At 30.8% G+C, this 11,407-nt stretch overlaps 1 protein-coding gene across 1 annotated transcript; it reads right to left on the bottom strand.

Annotated features, from left to right (window-relative positions):
• Positions 1-4,996: 4,996 nt before the first annotated feature.
• On the bottom strand, positions 4,997-7,532 carry LOC128159108 (interferon-induced protein 44-like). Its single transcript, XM_052822158.1, has 5 exons — positions 7,341-7,532; positions 6,804-6,889; positions 6,508-6,711; positions 5,613-5,738; positions 4,997-5,194 (listed from the first exon to the last, which is right to left on the bottom strand). Exons 1-5 carry the CDS (start codon positions 7,513-7,515, stop codon positions 4,997-4,999), a joined length of 789 nt encoding a protein of 262 aa, XP_052678118.1. The 5' UTR covers positions 7,516-7,532.
• Between the last annotated feature and the right edge of the window lie 3,875 nt (positions 7,533-11,407).

Raw genomic sequence — 11,407 nt, 5'->3', positions numbered from 1 at the left:
TAACTAGCAAAAATGTTATTAAGTTTGAAACAATATATAGTGTAATATTTCAAATTCATTCTTGAAAAAATTGTAATCAGGAAATATATAGAATTGAAGCTGTGCTGGTCATTTGATGATCTCATTTTGATATAAGGGTTGTATTTGCAAGCTTTGATAAATGATAGATCATTTTGAGATTTCACATGCGTGTATATTGACAAAAATTAAAGTCTTTAACTGAAGATCTTTAAAAAAAGAACCTTTAATGTTTTCATTTTTAATCAGGGAAACAGTTTAAGTTATTTAAAAAGGCATATTTGAAAAAATCAGACCCTGATATTAATATGATATTAAAATATTATATACAAATATGATACTTAAGTAATATAGAATATATAAAATCTAATTCCAATTTGTTCTTTTTTTTTTTTACCAAACTTTATCACTCATCGCGGTCTATATAGTTAAAGTTCTAGTCTTTTTTGAAATGTTGAATAAACCTATCGTTAACATTTATTACATGATAAATATGCAAATATCTAAAGGCCGCTGGCTCTTAAGTTTATTTAGTTATATTAGGAGAAAAACATCATTTGCCGATCAATTTTGAGAAATTTGGTCTTAACATAGTTTTCCGATTGTTCTAAGCTTGTTTATAATGGTATTGGAGATAGAAAAGTAATTTAATCTATTTAATATGTAAATCAACTGCTAAAAGCTATCACTTTTTTAGTTCATTTATTATCAACCAAAAGAAACTCAAACAAACAAACAATCAAAAATCATGAAAAATGGAACAAATTGTACATTAACTCAATATTATGTATTTATAATGTATAAACATGTTTACAAACAGTTTGGAAGAGCAAAGCTAGATCAGAATGTTTGTGCAGAACATATACTCTTATAAATTTAGTTATATATGATTTTTTTTATAAATATATACATAACTTGCGTAAGACAACAAATTACAAAACATTTAAATATTTGGATAAACGTAATATTTAAATGTAATAAAACGAATTATAAAAAAAAAAAAACAAGATTGGCTTATTATAATAGAAACAAATAAAAATGAAATAATATATACATATATTGTAGATCAGACACAACTCGTGAAATATTTTGATAATATTGTTTTTGAATTTTTAAAACAATTTTTTTTTACACATAAATTTACATTTAGCGTTAGAGTTTAGGCAGCTTGATGCCTCTTACTGATAATTTTTAAGGGGTATGTTTTTTTAATTAAAAAAATGTTGTTTTTTTTTAGATTAAATTACATAAATTATTTAAATGGTCCTTTTTATTACTTATCGCATTCATACGATTTCTTCCTGGATAGTCTTGTATACAAAATCACAAAAAACTAGATGCTGTCATTAGACAGTAATACCCGCACCAAGTCTTTGCCCCCAAATAACACTGTTCTGTACAAGTTGTATTAAAAAATCTACATGCAATGTCTGGTAATTTTTAAACATATCAATTTTCATAAATTGAGATCCCATCCCATAACACCATTAAGCAGCCTTTTATGTACAATTTGGGGTTGAATTTTTGGCATGTTAATTTTAAGTTAATAAATAATCTGAACATTTCATGCACTCACACACTCGCAATCCTCATGGATAGAATATATTGATAACATCAAAAGCATGTACACTGTACATGCAATTGCAACAACGAATATTATAAACAGAGCAAAATAATATAAAAGATATATAAAGATACAAGGGAGTTATAACCAAAATTCGTTCATGGTGATGTTTTATATTTACAATACATGTATTTGGCAAAAAGAAAAGGTTTTTAAATTTTTGGAAACTTAAGTAAAAATAGAAAAGCCCAAGCAGGATTTGAATTCTCTACTTACAGACAAGTAGTTAACACTCTTATTAAACCAATTGCGCTTCACTGTAAGGTTACATTATTTGGGGGAAAATATTATATTTAGACTTTATTGTTCATTTTAATAGGGAGTACATCACAATATGCAGGTGTCCTGTACCATCTTAAGACTGAAATGTATGCTTTACAAAGTCGTTTTTTACCTAATAAAATAGTGCAACGGGGTTTAAAGAATAAAGTCACAAAAATACATGCGTGTTACAAATAACCGATCTGAAGATTAATTAACATGCATAAATTTAACGTTTCTTTTGTGATGATAACCAAAAAGGATCCACATTGTGCTCTAGTTGGATTAACATAATGATGCTGACTAACATAGGTAAGCATTGCATGTAGTAGCACAACATTATAAGCCACCGGTATAGGTATTACTTTCACTTTCAAAATAAGTGATCTTCCTTTGCCAGCATTCTGTATCATCATCTTTTAAAGAGGTTCGTTCCTCTGTTTTTGGGTATCCATTTTGGGTCATCTCTTTTCTGGATATTTTGCATTATATATGGATTCTACTCATAAATACATATTTTATAATGTCAATTAAATTATTTCAAATAAAATAGTAAATGAAAAATTTAATATTTACAGAGTTCAGTATGTGACTATATCTTGTGGCGGAAGGTTTTTAAGAAGAAAACGAACATTTTTCACAACTCAGTTGTTTTAGATTACCGTCATTTAAGTTTCCTTATATTCAGTGTAAACAAAATTTCCAGATAGTTTGTGCATTAGGATTCCTTCATTTTGTTATGAAAAACAATTTTTGTTTACAAATTTTCAACATTCCAATTGACACATATTGGCAAATTTAACTTATATTTCATAAAAGTCGAGAAAAAATGAATTCCAATTTTTTTGCTAAAATTAGCTTATTTCATGCCATATCTCAAATTTTACATAATAGACCTATACTTTTGGTTTTATTTTCTGAAATTTGAAGATTTTTCTGACAAGTTTATCATAATTTGAGAAAAAGTTTAAGACTTTTAAATTATTTCATTTCATATTGAATCGGTAATGGATAAAAATAGCGTTTTATCAGTACAAAAAGGTCAAAATATCAATTAGGTGAAGAAATTGTAACATTTAAGACTTTTGATCGCGGGATCAAACGTCCTTAATCATACGCCTATGAATGTCTATCAATAATATAAGCCGTTAAATGTAGGGGAAGAGAGAGATTATACCCTATCTATATATAAATAGATAGGGTATATATCTCTTCCCCTACATTTAACAGCTTATTAATAGAAATTCAGAGCCCTGTGTTTTAATATCTAAGTTATAAACGCTTATCATCATTACTTATCCTATTGCATTTGTACAGTTTCTATCATTAAAATTGCAAAAGTTTTTTTCTTTAATTTGTCAGACTTACACTATTGAGTAGAGACTTATCATGTACATTTGTATATATGAGTTATATTAGGAATGAATGGGTCTTTTTTCTTAATGTATAATAATGCATCAAATATAATGTAGGCCATGACCCTATGGGATTGTACTGACCTCATGAAACAGAAAAATATCAAATATCTTGAAAACTGTTGAGATCCCAACCACTAAACCATATACCGGTATATTAATTCTTGTTTCTAATGTCATTATGATGCATCAAACGGTTTTAAAGTACATGACCCCCAAGTGTTGTCTTTACACCCATCCCCCCCCCCCCCCCCGGAATAGGAAATGATATATTTTGATAACTTTTGAGATCCCCATCCCAATATTTATTTTTGCACTTTGTGCTATTGTTATACCCCCTTGGAGACACCCTGATTTTCTAGAACTGGAAATGTTTAAGTATTTTATCTTATTCATATGTAGTGTTTGACTCACTTGGGTAATTCCTAGCCTAATGATGAACCTGCTTTGTTTAAGAGATATTACAATTGCTCCATATCTGTTTATCTTAAAAATAAAAAAGCAAACAAATCTAGAGAAAAATACCATTCAATAAATAATTTATAATCTGCTACTGTACACATGTAGGCATAAAAGAAGACTGAATCTTTAGAACCAGGTTTGATTGGGGGGGGGGGGGTGGATGTGGAGGATAAACATTTTATTTCAATCATTTATTGTAATTAATTTTAACTTCGGTATTATTTATTAATCCCCAGGTAGAAAATAAGACTTCTGATCATATTCTAATAGATCATTTGTCAATTATGCAACCTGTAAAGAGATTTTTTAAAAACACTTTTTAACAGTTTATAAAACTTTTTAGACCCCAAATTATATTTTGATTTTGATAGATCATTCGACTTTTAGGAAAAGTGTAAATGTAAGTTTTTATTTAAAGCAAAAATAAACGGCATTCTTTTTTTATTTTAAGAAAAAAATGAAACGTCATTTTATTTGCAGAGTAGGCAGGGATACATGCACGGATCCAGAACGTTTTTCTGTGTGAGGGGGGGGGGGCACATCTATAGAACAGTCATATCTCAAGATCTGATGTGTCTATTCATTAAATCATTAGAGGAGTTCTGGGATCATTTCGCTATTGCAAAAAAACGTTGACGTTTTTTAAACCAGTTTTTTTGTTAAAAAAAAAAAAAAAAAAAAAAAAAAACCACGTTATTTTTCAGCCATTAAATGACCCATTGACAAAATTGAAATTTCCGAAATCTTATTGCGCATCTATAAGATACCTTAAAACATATACCAAGAGATGATTTGTCTGCTGTTGCAAATATAGGAGGAGTTCGAGGAAGAAGGTTTTATGTGAAAAAATCACATTTTTACCACTTATTTGACCCCCCAGGACTACCAGAACATTTTTGAAACTTTTTTACAAAACAACAGGACGCCCCAAATCAAACTCCAAGAGTTCAGTTTGCTGGTTTATAAAATGTAAGAGCAGTTTGAGAAAGTAAACGTGACAGACGGACGTACGGACGGAACAGGGTTACAACAATATACCCGAACTTTCTTTAGAAGATGCAGGTATAAAAACAAACAAACTAAATAGAAAATCCGTTTTAATCGTTATTTAGGGGGCTGTTCAAATTGTCACCTAACACCATCGCAAACCTTTAGTCATGTACGCTTACTGCTGATGTTATATATCTTATCATGATTTGCATAACTTATTCAGATTCTATTGGTCAGACTGAAGCTCGTACTGATCTTCTAGGTAATCATCCGCAAACACTAGCGTCTGTCTCATGGCTGTCAGAGCCAGAATGCTGACATTTGTCTGTAGTTGAGTCTCCTGTTCGTAATTTTTTAACGGAAATACGTGACCTCGAGGAAGTCCTATGACCTCAGCTGCTATCTCTAGAGCTTGCTTGCAGGCCTGGCTATGATAGATCATTCTTACATCTTGATCAACCAAAGGGCAAACCTTGTCTAGTTTCGTCAAGTAAACAACATGCGGAAGTCCTGCAGAGAGATCCCATATATACTACATGTACATACATGTATTGTTAAGTTTCAAGAAATAACAAAAATATCTTCAAAGTTCTTAAATATTTTTTATATTGTTTTAACATAAGGAAAAAGAACAACATTATACTTTTTTGCAATAATTCTCATTCATAAACAACTATTTTGAGCATTTGGTTCAGTTGTTTCTAAAACGATATTAATATTTTACATGAAAATATGAAGTTTTAAACTTTGTTTCGACTCAAATATATCAACAATGTCTTAACACATTGCCTCTCACCTCTCTCAACGATTAAGGAACGAAAATGAAGCAAGTTCTTAGATACATCTGCATGCAGCACGTCAATGGCACTGGCGTCCACTACAAAAGCCACACAGTGAATCTTGTCCTGAAAGGATGGGTGAGATACGAATCCAGGGTCTCGTTGAGAGGCATGCGCCATGGGATTAAACTGAAATAAAACAATGCTGATTTAAGATGTGTTTTTTTGGTAAGTTTTAGAAAATAGTAAAAAGTAAAGCTTCTTGCCTTGTATTGATCAGTCAAGTAGCCGTCCAGAAGAAGTTGCATGTCGTTGTAGTGCATGGAATTTTCTCCTTCTAACCCACGAGTGTCACAAAGTCGGAAATTCAGATAACCACCAAATTCCCGATTTCGGATTTTATATTTTCGCAGCTAAAAAAGAAAGTATGTGTATTTGTTGAATTATTTTATGAAAACTGTTTTTAAGATCATGTCATCTTGATACGTATGAAAGATTTTTTAAAATAAGCAGAGCATTTCACTATCTTTTCTTTTTCTGTTTTTAGAGGAAAGAAATTTCGTGTCAAAGAATGATCTGAAATGTCTTTAACTAGATTTAAGACGATTCATTTTTTTTTTGTAATTTTTTTTGTATCACTAACTTCAGAAGTAGATAAGTAGAATATTATTGATCTGTTTTTTTTTTTCAATGCATACTGGAAGTGAAAAGATGACAAGAATTGTTGAAATATACATTCTAAATTCTGAAGTGCTATATTCACATTTGAAAATTTCGTTCATTGTTATGTGAACAATTTTTACAAGTCAGGAGGTCATAATTATGACGACACAATGATCATTAAAATATTTTCACCAACTAAACTGTTTGAAACAAAATTATAAAATGCATTATGTTGATACGAACACAAAGACGGAAAATGAATTTCGTAAGCATGCAAGCTACGACAAAAAATTACACGTACAGTTGTTGTAAGGCTGTGTGTTGAAGTACCGGCGCATGCGCGCGAAGAAATTTCCCCTCGGAAAATGGAGTTCAAAGTGTTGAAAAAACTAGACTTCCCAGCGTTGATCTGTCCTACGAGTAAAATATTGACCTCTGAGATCCTCATATCAGGCAATGGCTTGTAGTTAGAGACGAAGTCTTTTAACGATCGCAAATTCTGAAAATAATTCATCCTATATATTTAAAGGGTAAAAAAAAAATGAGGATGTCCCAAAAAATTAATTTGGAAAGGAACAAGTTAAACGGAACCTGTTCATGCCAAAGAGGTGGTTCCCGCCAGGGGTTAGTTATGATTGTTTCATCGCGTGGTGTTGAGTTTGACACCTGCTGAGTTACTGTCAAAAGACAAAAATAAAAAACTGTTCAAGGAACCTAGACACGATTAAAAATAAAAATTTTGTTTTACACATATATGTTCCTAAATGATATTATCAGCAAAGGAAAGTTATATGCAATTGAAACATACAGTTCTAAATAATAAGAAAATTTGTCTTTACATATATGACATAAATTATAGTATCAGCAAAATCAGCTTTATGCGATATAAACTTAAGCCAAACACATACATACGTAAACAATAAGAAAATCTTTGTTTACATACAAGACTTTCAAATTCTGTATCTCTATATCTCTGTACATCAATATTAAATTAAAAAAAAAACTTGATAATTTTGAGCTTAAATTCTGGCTAGGGCCCTTTAAATTGTACTGAACATTGACTCAAAGTGTTTCTATGATAAATATAAGCTTTTTGTAAAAAAAAACCCACAATTTTAAAGTAAATACCTTTAATGGAATAAACTTCTATATCAAAGACGCACATGTGACCATTGTTGATAGCATTCATATTCACTGTTGGTTCTTGGTAAGCCGAACCAAAATCTGCTCTTCCATTAAGTTCAAAGAAATGAGTACCACTGGCTGTGTCCCTTGTTGGCGATATTTTGTTTTTAAAAGTCATGAGATCAGTCGGAATTCGCCTTAAAGTATTCCCTTTTACATGGAAAGAAATGAATTATGCATTAAGTGAGACCGGATATATGGGGTATTGCAATTAGCTTATTTATTTTAGGTCATTACTACCGATCAAGAATTGCCATAGAAATGATTTTGATGTTTCTCTCTAACTAGATGACGCACTCGAATTTGATAAATTGCGTCGTGTGATTTGAAATTATACTGGTAATTGACCTAAAGAACCAAATTTTAGAGAGTTAGACTTTTAATACCCAATCATTGGTGTGAAATAAATACAATATAAAAACGTTTTTTCAGTCAGCTGCAACAAACAGGATTATTCATCTCTGTATAGATTTCTCATCCTCCCCCGCTCCTCTAAATATCCAGCAATGCAGGTCTTTTTATTCAATTTTAAAGAATAAGATAAGAAAAGATCGGACGAAGAAAATAGAAAAACGAACAAAAAATGGTTCAACATATTAAGCATTTATATATTAAAATGATGTTTGGAATGTATTGGTTCCACAAAATATACTTTTTTGACGCATGTGAACTATATATTTGTGGAAAAAACTTTATACATGTTGATTTGGTTATATTTTAAACAATGTTTGTAAAGAAAAAGAAACCCAATGAAAAGTTATATAATGGTCGAACTATTGAATTGCTTACTTTCCTCAAGAAAAAATCTTTTTAAAAAGTTGTGATAAGCTTTTCTGCACGACAGTAAATAGATGAGACCTACTTAAGAAGGACCCTGCATTGTAAAGATGATATCCTGCCCCTGGTAAATTTTCGCCTTCGACTTTCCCAAAAGTTGGTCCTAGATTGTTATGCGCATATGCTGCTTGATTTGGTTGAGTAACTGGAAACTTTCTTGGTTTCCTGACACCATTATAAGACAAAGTAAACAAAAAAGCACGTGGGTCTTTAATGCAACCCCCCGTTGACTCCCAATTCTGAGACAGGAACCCTCCATATGACGAGTTGTCTGTGTTGTATAGGATGGTAACTGTGGGACCTTTTCTATCACAGAGTTGGTGAAACATTCTGGAGCAACAACTATCCCTACTTATTTTGTAAAGCAATTCAAAATGGCATTTCTGACCAATCCACGAAGATAACTGTGCTCTATCGTCTGCGGTAAGCAGTTCAGTTGGCCTGAAGATGAAATATATATATAAAAAAATCATTTAGTGTTACTTACTTACTTTTTTTCTGACAAAGATATTGTTTATCAGTTCCATTGATTATAAATCCTCTTGTTACGGATAACGAATAGGTATTCCGTTCGAATTTTTGAACCAACACGCTGAAATATCGTTAAGTTTTAGAGGTCTCCCCTCCTTTCAGAAAAAAAATTGGAATTAAAGCCAAAATTGTTACGAGCTTCTATAAAGCATTACAAATTCTTTATAGTTTTTAAGTTTTTTTATAATAGACTTTACAAGTCTTTTGGCCTCTGACAAAAGGGACCAGTCCCGATTTGTTTTTTATTTCTATGGAAAAAAAAGTTTTATACTATGTTAGATACGTCTTAAAAAAATATTACAACTAATAAAAAGATATAGATCAAAACATAGGAACATTTTGATTAAAAAACCCTACCCAATTGTTGTGCATGGGCCAGCTTTAGGAGTATCACCACTGGCGTAAAAAAAGAACATAATAACGCAAAGCTTCAAACTAAAGTCTATGTATCCTAAACGTTTCAGAGTCATATCTCAGTTTTTGAGATCAGCTCTGCACAAAATAGGTCGAAAATATTTTCAAAAGCGGCCGAAAATTGTAAGTCTTTAAAATGAATAAGTTTGCATCAAGTCTTATCATCTGTTGAAAAATGCTTGAAAAGTTTTTGAGAAATCGCATGCACAAATTTGGGAGAAAAAATAACAAGAAACAGTACAAAAACAATATAATCTTCCGTTACCAACGAAAGACCTTAAAAATGCAAGCTTAACGTTGCTCTTTGCATTTATTTGAATTTGACTCAACATAATCAGATAGTAAAATGAAAGATAAAAGATATGAAACATAGTCTTAATGCAACATTTCTTGTTATACATTTTGCATTTGATTTTAATATTTTGGTGAATAAATACTGATATGAAAAAAAAAACCTGACCAGAAATTTTTGAAATTATATGAATAAGGGTATAACAGGTCGCCATAGAGATACCACTATCTATGACATGATGAAGAGATCCTTGCTTTTTGTAATGGCTTTTCACTTACCTTGAAAATGACATGGTGTCTTCATCTGATTCCTGAAAGCATGCCCTGGCCATATCTATTAAATCAGAATTTCATTCAAATGTATCACTCAATTAAAATGAAATTCATTTTAGAAGTTCTGCACAGTAGACAGTCAAATAAACAATAAAACTGTTTTTTTTTTCTTCAATTTTTTAAATCATTATTTATACACCAGACTGACTATTGTTTGATTTAGTTACAATGAGCACACGGCGGGTGCGACCGGTCGACAGGGGATGCTTACTCCTCCTTATCACCTGATCCTATATCTATCTTTTATAGGGGTCGGTGTTGCTGTGCTATGAATTTGTATTTTGCTTCATAAATGTTTGAGAGTTTGGCGGTTTCTTATTGTCATTTTTCATTGGCTATACCTAGACTCATTACATGTTGCCCAGTGGATCATTTTACTAATATTAAACAGTGTGTTTTTTCTTAGAATTACTAATTGATCAAATTTAACGGTGAAATTGTTTAATTGTGTTAAGTTAAATTGCATCTTATTTACAAGATTCACAAGAAACTGTCACCGTAATTAGGTAAACATACATTTGAAGAACTTTTGTTTCGCATAAAGTATTATGTTTTATTCAGGTTCATTTCAGCTTTTGTTTAGCTGTGATAAAGATCCAGAAAAATATTAACATTTTAAAAAAATTAAAGTATAGAATGGTATGTCAATATTATTTCCTTTAAAAAAAATTAAGTGTATGTAAAACATTTGAAATAAAAAAAAATCTGAATCTAACAACTCAGACATTGGGTACACGACATCCTGAACAGTTACATATACTGTAATTTGATGTTTTACGGTCGTAAAAATAATTGATGTTGATTTTGTGTAAGTTCTATATTGAAAAAATTGTCATGGGTGTATATACAGGATTCTTGACGATTTTTTTACGAAGGATGTTTAATCATCTTTACATTTTATAACGTTTCTGTTTTATGAGTATACGCCTACCTGTTTTCTTTACTTTCAATTCCAGTGTCTTTTAATCTAAAAAAAAAACACCGATTGACACCATGCCAGAACGCTATATTCTGAAAACGTTTACTACCCCGTTATAAATGTATAGAATTATGTCACTTTATATCCAAAATGGCGAGTGTCGTCCCTTTACTTTTTTTAATGTACATATGATACACATTTTTTAAAGCGACGATAAAGGGCGATTTTAACGGAGGATTTTTTTCGATACCGTAGAACATATATTGAATGACCATTTATGTATATTTTTTATTCGGGAATACATTGTTATTAATTTCAGTGTCTGACAACCGAGACCCTGTGGGTGCTCATTCAAAAACGGAACCCAATATTGACCTACTACAATCAGAAAATATTTCGAAGCAGCCTCCTGACGGACAGTTTATCTAATGTATATTTGTTTTATCTTTCTTTTACTTTGCATAATTATATTGTTATCAGATAGTAAAAAAACCAGATATCACTTACCGTTTTTGTACTTTTACTTTCGTTTTATTTTCAGTGAACCGATTATTAGATTTGACGTAATATTATCAAATGTTTACGGGATCTCTATCATGAATATTGATTATGTAAAATACAGCTATAGTGCAGTGGTCTATCATAAATAGAGCGTATTGAACAAATCTCGTAACATTTAAAAGGT

The sequence above is a fragment of the Crassostrea angulata genome, chromosome 8 (assembly GCF_025612915.1).
Source record: "Crassostrea angulata isolate pt1a10 chromosome 8, ASM2561291v2, whole genome shotgun sequence".
Classification (NCBI taxonomy): Eukaryota; Metazoa; Mollusca; class Bivalvia; order Ostreida; family Ostreidae; genus Magallana; species Magallana angulata.
Note: the sequence above shows the minus strand (reverse complement) of the source record. Positions and strands in the feature narration are given on the sequence as shown.